Source organism: Cadophora gregata, assembly GCF_030347475.1.
Source record: "Cadophora gregata isolate MNR1 chromosome Unknown scaffold_1, whole genome shotgun sequence".
NCBI classification, from domain to species: Eukaryota; Fungi; Ascomycota; class Leotiomycetes; order Helotiales; family Ploettnerulaceae; genus Cadophora; species Cadophora gregata.
This window is the reverse complement of record NW_026695924.1, coordinates 2,728,904-2,742,713: the sequence shown is the minus strand read 5'-3', so window position 1 is coordinate 2,742,713 and position 13,810 is coordinate 2,728,904. Positions and strand designations below refer to the sequence as shown.

The 13,810-nt window shown below is 48.8% G+C and overlaps 4 protein-coding genes across 4 annotated transcripts; 3 read left to right on the top strand and 1 right to left on the bottom strand.

Annotated features, from left to right (window-relative positions):
- Positions 1-354, top strand: ONS95_000901 (uncharacterized protein; the record flags this gene model as incomplete). Its single annotated transcript, XM_058494078.1, has 1 exon — positions 1-354. One exon carries the CDS (start codon positions 1-3, stop codon positions 352-354), a length of 354 nt encoding a protein of 117 aa, XP_058364281.1.
- Positions 355-3,083: 2,729 nt separating this feature from the next.
- ONS95_000900 (uncharacterized protein) lies at positions 3,084-7,765 on the top strand. The gene is made up of 6 exons (XM_058494077.1): positions 3,084-3,226; positions 3,362-5,309; positions 5,363-5,503; positions 5,562-5,677; positions 5,816-6,320; positions 6,374-7,765. The coding sequence occupies exons 2-6, from the start codon at positions 4,934-4,936 to the stop codon at positions 7,282-7,284; spliced, it is 2,049 nt and encodes a 682-aa protein (XP_058364280.1). The 5' UTR covers positions 3,084-3,226; positions 3,362-4,933; the 3' UTR covers positions 7,285-7,765.
- A 1,948-nt stretch (positions 7,766-9,713) lies between these two features.
- Positions 9,714-11,889, top strand: OLE1_1 (stearoyl-CoA 9-desaturase). The gene is made up of 2 exons (XM_058494076.1): positions 9,714-10,411; positions 10,472-11,889. The coding sequence occupies exons 1-2, from the start codon at positions 10,153-10,155 to the stop codon at positions 11,605-11,607; spliced, it is 1,395 nt and encodes a 464-aa protein (XP_058364279.1). The 5' UTR covers positions 9,714-10,152; the 3' UTR covers positions 11,608-11,889.
- A 961-nt stretch (positions 11,890-12,850) lies between these two features.
- Positions 12,851-13,707, bottom strand: ONS95_000898 (uncharacterized protein; the record flags this gene model as incomplete). The annotated part of the gene is made up of 2 exons (XM_058494075.1): positions 12,851-13,258; positions 13,513-13,707. 2 exons carry the CDS (start codon positions 13,705-13,707, stop codon positions 12,851-12,853), a joined length of 603 nt encoding a protein of 200 aa, XP_058364278.1.
- Positions 13,708-13,810: the final 103 nt, after the last annotated feature.

Here is a 13,810-nt window from a genome sequence, read left to right as displayed (position 1 = left end):
ATGCGGTCTCTCTTTTGGGCTATTCAGACCCATGCCATGTCATGTCATCACTGGCCTGCTCCTTTCTTGTCTTCCGTCGTTCTCCTCTGCCTCTGCCTCCTCCTTCTTGTCTTATTGTTTTCTCGTCTTGTCTTGGTGGGCTTACTCCTGCAGTCGTCCCCTACTGGTGCCGTTATGAACAATATCAACCCCCATAGATTTACCTACCTCACCCGAGCACAGGAAGGCATGAAGGGCCTGCGGTGGGTGGATGTGGAGTGCTATCCTCTCGGGACCAAACCAAACCTTCCAGAAAGACGGATGTATTCCACCACAAAAGTAGTGGATGCGTTGCAATACAATGCATGCCCGTAGCCCAAACCAAGCTGCGGGACGATGTAAACAAATAAAGTCAAATCTTGCTATTAAACCCCGCTTGACTTTGGCTGATTATTGCAGCGGTGTTGCTTGCCGCTTTGGTGTCTGCCAAAGCCAAAGCCAAAGCCAAAGCCAAAACTCATCCTCTCATATCCTATCCCATCCTCAAACAGGCAGCTCCAGCTCCAGCTCCGAGCTGACTGATTCATCTGATCGAGTCGGGTCTACTGTAGGAGCGCACGGCACTCGAAGCCCAAGTCCCACGACCTAAGTCTACCGTTCCGTCCCTATTCGCACGAATCGCATCTCAGGGACTGCGACAGCCATGCAGCTAGCCGTTCCGTCTGCTCATGACAATCGCTTCAAGCTTTGACATGCCGCAACTCAACTCCACTCCACACCCGCCACTTGACCCCCGACAAGCAATGACACATGATGAGTATTCTTTGGGCCGTTTCTTTGTCTGGATGAGATAACCTACACAATATTGTACTGCGCTCAGCCTGCAAGCCAGGTGTCCCTGGATGACCGCCGTCCTTGATGTATCTCGAATTCAGAGAACGAACAGTACGAAGCTATAACATATTTGGCTTCGTTGACAAGTAAGTTTGCAGCATCTAGCAGGCCAGGGAGAGCTTTAGTCGACGAATCTCGAGTTTGCTTTAACTCTTCGTCCGAACTCCGAACCGTTAGAGCGTGGTCTGTTTGAAGCTAGGTCGACGGGGCATCTTCGTCTGACACTCGTTCGGTATACGCCACAAAACTCTATTGGAACCAGTCAATGAGTAGCCCCTCGCCGATGTAATGCTACCTAGCGGGGTAGTCTTAGCCTATTCGACTACAGTACAGCATTTTGGATAGAAATGGCAACCTCAAGCGACAGTCTTTGGCAAATGGAGCAAATTATTGAATAAATAGTCTGATCCATTCTGCCTGAATGTCGATCACTGCACGCCTCCCAGTTCAGTATGATGATTTCAACTACTAGTTCTAGCTGAAGCATGAGATGGCACAATTTGGATGCCAAAACTCAAAGCTCAGTGATCTCTCCTCCCTGGCATACGTCGTCACAAACTCTATTCGCGATCGTAGCATGAGTCTAGGTCTTCATTGTACTTCTCGTTTCGCAAACAATCCCCTTTTGCGAACAAAGTATAGTTATTGATGGAAGCTAAAGCTTATGAGTTTCTGAATAGCTGACACGAGTATCAGATCAAAAACTAGTGCCGATGCACGAATATGGCGTAGGTTTATGAACGTGGGTGAGATGGATGCATGAGGCAATCGGACAATTGCTGATGGTACTACAAGGATTTGCCTTTGACGAGATCCTTGGGTGCTTTTCGACCAGGGCCCAAATAGAAGCAAGACTGGTCTGATCAGTGGGTTCGAGATGGCTCAGATAGGGGCTTGAAAGCAAAAACACCAATAGGCTGCTTTTCCGTACTTTCATCGAGACATTTCGGTGTTACTTAATTGATTTGCAGCGCCAGATATCCTCAGAACTGAAGTTGGCGCTCAAATGGTGCAGGATGACTGATCGATACTCAAGATAATGCCCCAGCGAGCTGAAATGACATGATAAGTGCTATCGTTTCTCTCCGAGAAGAGTATTATCCAACGCCGTACGTGCATGTCACGATCGAACAAAGACCGTCTTTGCCGCAACGTCGGCAAGCATAGCAGCAGTATTGGTCATACAGTGCCTTACTAGCTGTCAGCTCGGTCCTATCAGGACATCTACTGTACATATATCTACCTAGCCACAATTGGATGTACTCGCCCCAAGATCATGAGCTGATCGAAAGATCGATCTAACAATTATGGTTCCGGGAAGCTTCGCCTGTTGACTCCTTCTGTAGTGGATCGTCTGTCCAGCTCATCTATCCTTGCTGGTTCTTCCTGAAATCTCCAACTGCTGGGACATAACGTGGCCAAACCCGATACAGGTGGTTGTTTAAAAGTATGTCCCTTGAGACTGGGAGACTCGCAATCATTAGTGTCTGCGATCTGGGGAACATGAGCCTGAATACTTTTACCCTAGCTTCTCGATGATGTCGGGATATGTGCATTTCTGTCTCCCATGCGACCGAGCGTGTTTAGATTGGGGTTTTCGAGGTGTTTTCGGATTTGGAACGATTCGGGGCCTTCTGCGGACCGTGCTCGCTCTGGTCACGGGTAGCCCAAGGGCTGAATTGTAAAAATTTCATAGCCGTGTATTGAAATCGGCCCCCATGATGCCTTTCTAACTTTCAAGCTAGTCCTTCCCTCGTTCTTTCTTGATAGCAACTTCAGAACATGTAGCAAATCCACACACCTATGGTCGTCGGCAGAACAAAGCAGGCTGTAGCACGCGGCTGCTACTACACAGCAGCCGTAACATGGAGGAGCTCTACGTCTAGTGACTAACGGCAAGGAGATTAGCATTTGTGATAGACATCCTGTAAACGTCTTCGTAGGCTTTCTTCAGAGGGGCCCGAAACACGCCACGTGCCCGATTTGACTTGCTGAGCATTACAGCAATGTGTGGCTGATTTTGGCGCTTTGCCTGAAGGTGAATGTGTCGTGTTTCCCTTAACTGCATATAAATAATGGGTAGAATAAATTTTAGTTGATATAAATATGGTGTTTTCGAAAATCCCAAAGACGAAAAATCGTCTGTATTCTTATGTGTGGTAGAAATTATTTTCAATGCTTTGACTTTAGTGTTCCGCATATGCCGCAATCGGTCATACACTTCTGTCTTACCTAGTCACATTGATTGGCACCTTAATTTCAAGCCAGCGTTAAACGCCACAGGATTTCAGCTTTTCTTTGAAAACTTATTGAGTGGCCCGAATATAGAATGATTTCCGGCCATATTTGATCAGTAAGTAGTATGCAGTTTGCGCGAAGAAATCTACTCAGAGTAGATTACGATAACCGTGGAAATAAGTGAAGGCAGAGGCACTCGAAACCACTCAAGTGTGGTAGCAACAGACTAACCAGAATCCTATTCACCCAGGCTATACAGATACCTCGAGCTCCTGGGCGAGCAGAATTTGTTCGCTACTGAAACTGAGCAGTTCAGAAACACCGTCAATCTCTTCCCGCAGTGGAGACCTTCACCTTGACGACGCTGCTTCTCTACCTATACAAGATACTCTGATGTATCACTGTAAACATAAGTCAGCATATCCTACAAACGTATTATGATACCTTGTCGTGCACATTCAAGTGTTCTGGGACATTGTTTTCAAACACGGTCTAAGGAAAGGGACACTAAGCGAATCTCGCTTACATCTCGTTTTCGAGGCCTTTTCACAACTTCATACTTGTCACTGAAGTGGCCCTCGAGCGACAACGATTTACTGTGCAAACAGCATCTAAGACATATGACCTTCAACTCTGGTGTATCGAGCAAAATCTATCGGTAAACCTGGTAATGTATCTTCGTGGAAGAATAGTTGTTGTGGAATGGGCAGAAGCCGTACCACAAAGTTGCGACTTATCATCGAGTCCAATAACTACTCTGAACAGCTTCGCTCCTCTGTATAAGACGGCACAGGGGCGTATTATGTGCCTCTCCCCGAAATGGTCTTCATCTCGACCCAATGGCGCAAGAGGACGGCGCAACTACACAGCCACGAATCAACCGAGCTTCAACTCCACGCCTTACCGAGATTTGTTTCTCTAATCTTGATCAGCACCAATATCCCTATTGACCGCAAGTGATTTTAAGATATGGTGCACGGCTGGTCGACCATGTACAATATGTTCCTTGATGATTCACTTCGGTTGCACAGAGACAGGAACCAAAAAAAATAACCCGGTGGAATTTACAAAGGAGCTCTCGTGCCAGGAGAAATTTCTGATTCTCTTCACAAGAGAAAGCATTGGCGAAAATCTCCAAGGAAAATCCACTTCGCCCTATAAAAATTCGGACATCGTATCCGCTGTCGGAGACACCAATAAGTAACAAACGAAAGGCAAATAGGCAAGGAACAAGAGCTTAATGCCTCGTTTCCCCCCCATCAGAAGCACGACAAAACCAAATTGCACCCGTGCGGCAGACTTCCACTCCACCCAACAGCTCAAAAGGGCGCCGGAGCACGCCGGGTCTATCGTGACTCGTGACAAGACACTGGGACCAAAGCAGACTCGACAAAGCGCAGAAACATCACTAAAGGACCAAAAGACGCTGGGAGTGGCCGCCGCGGGCGATGATAAGAGCGCAATCGATGATAGGGCAGAGGCATCCAAAAGACAGCGGAAGGCGAGCCGCGGGGTTGTTTTCTCACAATGCTATTTGATCTCGCACACCTATCGCATGCGCTCCCCGCTCATCGGTACCAGCCGCCTCGGTGGGCTCCCACCCAAGCGACGTTCATTCGCGATGTCTGTCTACGTGAAGTGCTTTTTTTCTTTGTTTCGCCGCATCTGTGTGGACGGAGGCTGGTGGAGCCTAAGCTTTGGCTGCGACTAGAATGGCCGGCTGGGGCTTGGGAATGTTTGGTTTGCGGCGATCGAGATAAGGAAGGCAGAGATTGGGATAACGGAGAAGAACTATATATGATCTCGTCGTGCTGGCAATTCGATGCTGGTCTTGGGCGATATCACCACATCATCACATTGGCAACCATCATCCTCAGCCGGTTGGATATCAGCCGATTGGATTTCTGCGTCTCATTCCTTTCCAGCAAAGGTCCACCTTTCGAGCCAAGTCTTAATCAGGTTCCACTCAACCCTAAAAAGTTCAACACCACGATTTGTTTCCTTTCTCCGGTACCAGACACCACCAGAAAGTAGTGTAAACGTCACTGCAATGGCTTACACAGCGAACGACGGGCCTCAGGACCTCCCTGACAGAATTGGTGAGGAGTCTTCTCCCCAGCGATCTATCGGGCAGCATGTCTCGCACATTACCAAGGCATTTACGACAAAACAGGGTTTGATTGGAACATATGATTATGGTGAGAATTGACCACTCCCTGGAAATTCGAAACAACAGCTAACAAATGCCTAGCCTTCCTTTTCAAGCCCAATTTGCCATTCATGAAGAAACCCACCCGTCGAGCTCCTTTCTTCGGACTTCAGGATAGCATGCCAGTTGTTCTGGCGCTCTTGCTTGGGTTCCAGCACGCTTTGGCGATGCTGGCTGGTGTTAGTAAGTCTCCCAGAACTGGATGTTGATGTTGGCGGTTGTGGTCTGACAGGTACTCTAGTAACTCCTCCGATCATTATTTCCAGCTCTGCAAACTTCACTGCAGCTACGACTCAGTATTTGATTTCCACATCTTTGATTGTATGCGGTATCCTGTCTTCGATCCAGATTACCAGAGTATGTATATATTCCTCCTTCTAGATCTGCATTCAGTGGCCTCCTTGAGTGCCATGGATATTTAAGCGAGACTGGAAAGGAACGGTTTTTTAATTTGAATGACAAGTCAAAATCACCGCTAACCGCTCTTACTCGCAGTTCCACATCTACAAAACTCCTTACTATATCGGCACTGGTTTGATCTCTGTTGTCGGTACCAGTTTTGCCATCATTCCTATCGCAACCAATGGCCTCGCGCAGATGTATACGAATGGTATGTGCCCAACTGCAGCTGATGGCACAAAACTCCCATGCCCGGAAGGTTACGGTGCAATCCTCGGGACGGCATCTCTGTGCGCCTTGCTCGAGATTGGACTTTCTTTCATGAGTCCAAACTTGCTCAAAAAGCTCTTCCCACCAATAGTCACAGGTCCAACTGTCATGCTTATTGGTGTAAACTTGATTGAGAGCGGCTTCAAGGGATGGGCTGGCGGCTCTGGAGCCTGCTATGGTCGTCCTGAAACTGGACCTTTCATGCTCTGCCCTTCTAACTCTGCCCCCAACGCGCTGCCTTGGGGCTCTGCTGAGTTCATTGGACTTGGTTTCTCCGTTTTCGTTACCATCATCCTTTGCGAACGCTTCGGGTCGCCAATCATGAAGTCCTGTAAGCTTCTCGGTTCATTGAAAATAGAAAGACTCAAACTGACATGTATCCAGTGAGTGTTGTCGTTGGTCTTTTGGTTGGTTGCATCATCGCAGCTTCCACTGGTTACTTCTCCAAGTCTGGCATCAACGCAGCACCAGTTGCATCGTTCATCTGGGTGAAAACATTCCCTCTTTCTGTGTATGGGCCCATGATACTGCCTCTAATGGCTGTGTATCTCATCCTCATGATGGAAGCCATTGGTGACATTACCGCCACCTGCGATGTATCCCGTCTCCAAGTCGAAGGAAAGCTTTTTGATTCCCGTATCCAGGGTGGCGTCCTTGCCGATGGCCTTAACGGAATGTTGGCTGGTCTCTGCACTATCACTCCCATGTCAACCTTCGCCCAGAACAACGGTGTCATTGCCTTGACGCGATGCGCTAACCGAAAAGCCGGATACGCCTGCTGCTTCTTCCTCATCGTTATGGGTGTTTTCTCTAAGTTCGCCGCGGCTCTTACTTCGATTCCAGCATCAGTCCTTGGTGGAATGACTACCTTCCTTTTCTCCAGCGTGGCAGTGTCAGGTATGCGCATCGTGTCCACCGTTCCTTTCACGCGACGCACACGTTTCATCCTCACTGCCGCTCTGTCCCTCGGATTCGGTGCCATTCTGGTACCAAACTGGTTCTCGTATGTGTTCACTTATGAGGGGAATAACAAGGCCAAGAAGGGATTCTTCGATGCCATTGCCTTGGTCATGGAGACTGGTTTCGCGCTCACGGCTTTCGTTGCCCTAGCTTTGAATCTTTCCTTGCCGGATGAGGATGCAGGAGAGGAGACAGAAAGCCTCGCTGGTGATGAGCAACGGAGTGATGATGAGGTCAACAGTGCCGAAAGTCAGACATACACTGGCAAGCAGGCTGAGGGAAGCGCAGGGCCCGGTAGAGCTAGTGGAAGTGCTGCTGACGAGGCAAAGCTATGATTGACGAATCGAAGCCACAAGTATATATTTGACTTATGAATTTGGAATTGTGAAGTGAGTCGAAGAAACGTTATACCACTATCACTAGAAATCAATGTGAATGTTTTGTCGTGCTTAGAAGACAATCCCCTACGGCACTCGAGTAACCAGTGAACTTCCCTCACCCAGGCCACGTACACCTCAAGAGCATTCTCTGGCACTCCTTCGCAAACCCACTTGAAGTTATGGCTGTGCCGTCGGAATTGGAAAATCAAATTTTCAAACCATCAGGTAGGATTAGACAATCTAAAGCTCCAAACTTATATGAGGGAACATGAGCTTTGGAAATTGACAGCCCATGGCGGTGCCTCACAGCGTACCTAGACAGCAAACAAACACTCTCAGGAAGAGTTGCTGTCCTTGAAGAGTGACAAACAAAAGGCTCGATCGGAATGGGTATGGCGAGGGGCAAGGGGGAGACATGAGTTTTTGAGAACTTCTATGCTCTTTTTGTCAGAGAAGTCGTAACTTTATGGGTGCCCTGGGCGCCCTGGTTCGGGGAGAGTGGGAAGCGCAAGATCAAGAGCAAGAGCCAAAAGTACGGTACTACACGTGCTTCTGCATGGGTACCTACCTACTCACGAAGTACCTCCCTCGCCTGGCGATCTGAGGCGGAAAGCTTGAAGATGGGAGCTGATGCAGGTACAAACCTCTGTCCCACCAAGGCGACGCTGTTGACTTCGGGACGTCTCGTCTATTCCGCTCCGTCCCGTGCCGTCCTCCCAAGGTACCTGAGGTAGGTAGGTATCTTCGGTAGGTACCACCTACCTTAAGGTAAGTACTCTCGCTGAGGGCCTCTTCGCACAACATGGGGGGTGGGGGACGGAAAGGTGCGAAAGGTGCGAAAGTTGCGAAAAGTGGCAAACTCTCCTGTTAGATACAGTATGTTACAAGTACAGGAAGGAATTCAGCCACGGCGCAAAGTATGGGGGTGGCGTACGGGCGAGGGCGCAGGGAACTGGAGCGAGAGGCGGACACTGAGACACTCCCACCACCAACATACATTTGACCATGTATCTTTTCCTTTACCTTTCAATCTATATTGAATTGTAAGTTGGCTAAACTTTAATTGAGAAGTACTTTCCTACTTTTCCTTCTGCTCATGCTTCTCATTACTATAATATTTTAATTCAGGAAAGTAGTGACGCTCCGCTGGCCCTCCGGGGGCTGCTCCCGCAGGGGGCGGACGTAGAACAACATGTCTGTCTTACTCCTTACCCATACCTTAAGCAGGTTTGCAGAGGAATTAATAATTCGCTTGGAATGTTCTCTGCAGTTTTAAGTGAACATTATTACTTAGCTACCTAGCCAGGTAAGGTAAGGTATCAAAATTAGGTACTGACCTTATGTCATGTGCGCCACTCCAGCTCCAACTCCTCCAGAGTTGTTGGGGCAAGCCAAGCCCAGAGTAGTTAGATTTTCAAGGCCAGAGTTCGCTGCGGGGCATGCTGTCCGATGGGGGTCGAGGGGGTGAGGTGAGGGGTGAGGTGGGCCGAGACTTCCATTCCATTCCATCAGGTGCAGGTGTGCAACATGTTGGTACCTTAGGTATCAATCAATAATGTCCAATTGGCAGCGGCCAGAAACGATAAAATACCTTAAGGTACCTCCGTACCTTAGCTATCAACATGTGCATCTCCCGCCTGCCTATAGTAGGTAGGCGAGGTAGGTACGAGTTGATGCGAGATCTAGGGAGGTAAGGTAGTTTACTCTCGTACAGTAAATTACCTAGGTAAGCCGAGAGCAGGCAGGCGATGCCACACAGCTACCTAAGATACCCGGGTCATACGTGGTGAGCCTGTGGCAATCTCATCTGTCTCTATCACATGGATGGAAGGACGAGGACGACACTCCTCTCCGTCGCGCACGCTCGCTCGCACGCACTCAGGGACGTGAGGGTGGCTAAGCGGATGCCTTAGGCAAATTTCCCTTACGGTACAGGACAGAGGACCCCTAAATGCACGAGTGAGCCTATCTTGGAATAGATTACCTACCTAGATCCCGGCGGTTCCTTCATCTAGTGGCGAGCTTACCGTTCGGTTGGGCGCACCCACGCACCCACCAGATCAGACGAGCAGACGAGACGAGACGAGACGAGGCGAGACGACAATATCTGTGCGAATAAATCCACGAACGTCATTATTGTGAAGTGAAGTTGCAGTCGCAGGTCTGCTTTGATCCGGAAATCCAGTAGATTGTGTCATGGTCATGATCATGATCGTAGTCGTGTCGACCAGGATAGATTTACCTTACCTGTTTTCGCGACGTTCCGAATAGGGGAACGAGCGATCAGAGCTTTGGCCAATGAGATCGCTTTGATATTCTGTTGGGAATTTTGAGAGTCGAACCCCTTCCCATTCCCTTGCCTTTCTCATCCCATCCCCCCATCCCCATCATTCATTGTTCCTCGGCACAAAATTTACTGACACGTTTGCTTGTGAGAGAGCACCATCCGTTGTTTACAATAATTTGTCGTCTTTCAATTGGCGGAACTCGAGGTCGCGACGGAAACTAGACCTCGAATTGCACTCTGATTTTCCGATCCGCAAAGCAAAGCATAGCAAAGCAATATCGCGAGCTAGCCCAAACCTATCCCATCCCACCCGGATTCTCAAGACGCAAGACGTCCTCGACCGAGCCCCTCCAAAACTCCACCGGACCCAGTGCCAGCCCTGCAAAAGTCTTCTTTTCCCCACGCCATTTTGCCGACGGGTCCTGCTGGTCCCGCTAGTGCACCTGCGAAACACATACAGGTATATATTGCCGCCATCCTGCTCTTCCTTCTTCTTCCTCCTTCACGACACAACTTGCACACCGCCATCACTCACCATGGCCTCTCAAACACAGCAACCACCGTCTGGCATGGCGAAGCCACCGACCAAGAAGTTCGATCCGAAGAAACCTCACATCACCGAGGAGCCCATCACTAGGGCAAACTGGTACAAGCATGTTAACTGGCTCAATGTCACATTGATTGTGGGAGTACCAATCTATGGTCTCATTGCCGCATACTGGACACCGCTCCAGCTCAAGACTGCCATCTGGGCCATCTCATATTACTTCATGACTGGTCTGGGTATCACAGCTGGTAAGTAAATCGCAAATTCGTCCTGGCTGCAAACACGTCACTGACCCCAACTCGCTCTAGGCTACCACAGACTCTGGGCACACACATCCTACTCGGCCCGTCTTCCTCTCAAGATTTTCCTTGCAGCAGTTGGAGGTGGAGCTGTCGAAGGTTCAATCAGATGGTGGTCGAGAGACCACCGTGCTCATCACAGATACACCGATACCGACAAGGACCCATATTCTGTTCGAAAGGGTCTGCTCTACTCGCATATTGGATGGATGATCATGAAGCAGAACCCAAAGCGTATCGGCCGTACCGATATCTCCGATTTGAACGATGATCCGGTTGTCGTCTGGCAGCACCGGAATTACATCAAGACCGTTATATTCATGGGGATGGTCTTCCCCTGCCTTGTCAGCGGACTCGGCTGGGGAGACTGGAAGGGAGGATTCATTTACGCTGGAATTCTCCGAATTTTCTTTGTCCAACAAGCTACATTCTGCGTCAATTCATTGGCGCACTGGCTCGGTGATCAGCCATTCGACGATCGGAACTCTCCAAGAGATCACGTCATTACCGCTCTCGTCACTCTTGGTGAGGGTTACCACAACTTTCATCACGAGTTCCCTTCCGACTACCGCAATGCCATCGAATGGCATCAATATGATCCTACCAAGTGGTCAATTTGGTTGTGGAAGCAAATGGGACTCGCATACGACCTGAAGCAGTTCAAGCAAAACGAGATCGAGAAGGGCCGACTCCAACAGCTTCAGAAGAAGCTCGACCAGAAGAGACAGACTCTTGACTGGGGTATTCCTCTTGAGCAATTGCCAATTATCGACTGGGACTCTTATCAAGCTGAGGCTAAGAACGGTCGCGCCCTCGTCGCTGTTGCCGGCGTTGTCCATGATGTCAGCGACTTCATCAAGGACCATCCAGGTGGGAAGGCTCTGATTACCTCCGGTATTGGAAAAGACGCTACCGCCATCTTCAACGGTGGTATTTACAACCACTCTAACGCTGCACACAACTTGTTGTCGACGATGCGTGTTGGTGTTATCCGAGGTGGATGTGAAGTCGAGATTTGGAAGCGAGCCCAACGGGAAAATAAGGACATCTCCTTTGTCTCCGACTCTGCAGGGAAAAAGATAATTCGTGCTGGCAGTCAAGTCACTCGGATAGCCGAGCCTGTAGCATCAGCCGATGCTGCATAAGCTATCTCTCCAGTGCTGTGCTACCATGCACATTCATTAGTCGATGACAAGTGCTGTCTGTCTGGCTTAGAAAAAAAATTGCATTTTGCTGTCTCTGAGCGTGGGCTTGTTTATTAGATCGGAAGGCGTTATTGGCGGGGGCTGAGAATTGGTCTTCCGTAATTGAAGAGAGTGAATTACATTCGGGCACTCATTGTAAGGTTGGCTCTCCATCAGTACAAGATGCGAGTTTTACGCCTGCGGGCAAAGAAATATGAAAATATACATACATCATCCAAACGAATCTCATACCTCAACGGTATTGTGTAGGAATAATTGAGTGAAGTGTCGAAGGTCAACCGCTCTTTGCCACCATGTAATACATCAAAACCACCCAATATACAACTGATCAGGAACAACCTTCACATTCGTACACCACTGATGCCCCAGACTAACATCCAGCAAAGCCGCGGCGAACTATCAGAAGCAGACCCGTATTCACATGTCGATTCTCCTACGCTTGCCCTTCAGGACTGATCGAATGCCACGTACCACAATCTCGTCTTCCTCCCAATCGGTCCCCCCCTCAACGGAAACCATATCATATACGTCATGATGATATGACCAAAGACCCCTGAATATTTGTCTATTGAAACCGAGAACAACGATTATGGCTACCGCTTGTGGCAAATTGCTTTTTCAACGTTTCAGGGTTGCATGATTGAGACATGTGGAGATGGAATTCTTACTCAACAGTTTTATTTCCTGGGATTTAGATTTGAAGCTGGAACAAGCATTTAGGAATTGGCATGTGATTTCCAGTGAGGTTTAGTAGGCATTGCTGGTAGGTAGGTTGTACAAGCTATTGCAGTGAGGTATATGTTCTTTGTCATGAGTTGTGATATGATTTAAAGAGTGATACAAAATAACATATGGACGCTAAGAATACTTGAGCGTTTGCCAGGATAAAAGACTTTGGCGTACAAATCAGTCCAGAATTTGACATCGTATACGGCTTCAGCGTATACTCTGATAGCGAAACCATGCAAGCAGCTGATTACCAGGAAGAATGATTCGAAATACTAGAGCGTGGTAGGGACTAACTATCGCTCCAATAATAGGGGCCAGTCTATCGTCACATCTCTAGCATTTCTATATGCACAGTGTATCTCCATTCTTCACACCCATGGTCGTCTTCCCATGCTCCGAAGCAACTCTCTGTACTTGCGCACCAGAAACGCCAAGCAGCTGCCGACCCAGAATCTCATATTTTTGCCACTGGTGGATCAATACTGACCTTTCCATGCTCACAGGTGGCCAAAACGGCACCATCACTGGCCCTCTTGATCGTCCCCATCAAGCTACACAACCGCTTTCCCGCATGTACCACCTCACTCTCGATCAACACCTTCTCGCCTAATGGCACCGGCCTGATATACGTGACATTCAACGTCCTCGACACGCCTGCATAGGCCCAGAATCCTGGCTTGGCAATGGGTGCCAGTGTTGCGGTAGTGCAGAAGTCGAAGATCGTGGATGTGCACCCACCGTGTAGGTTACCGAGGCGGTTGCAGTGGGAGGGTTGGACTGTGTAGGAGAATACTGTACGGCCAGGGTTCGAGGAAGCGGATTCGAGTACGAGGTTATCGCGGAGGAGGGACGCAGCCCATCCCTAGCAGAAAATTAGATGAATATGTACAATCGAGGAGTTGAGAAAACAATTTGGGATTAGAGGACGCAAATGGGAAAGTGAGACGTGGATGATCGTCTGGGTGGAACGAAAGGAAGGCTTGACTCCCGGTATGGGAACATTACTCGGACCTGCACCAAAATGGAACATTGAATCGAGATAGAGACGGAATTGACAGCAAACGTAAACACAGCAGTTAGAAATCAGATATTATAGCGATGCAATGCAAGACTCACTTGGTAAATGTCAGCAGCCATTGACCCAGTAAACAATGCTTTAACTCTATCCTCTGCTGACACATCGTCGCCTGTCGGTACTCCAACCAATTCGTGATCGTCCGCTACTCCTGGCATAGAAATTTTCGTTCTTGTAGGAGCCATTGTATCTCTGTTGAGTTGACAGAAGAGAAACACTGAGGTGAGGGAGGTCATCACTCCCAAATCTGGGGTATCTCGTTACCGAGTGATGACAGATGCCGAGGTCCCAATCACGCTGATTATGCATGAATGCCTTAGATAATGTTGATGCCTTATC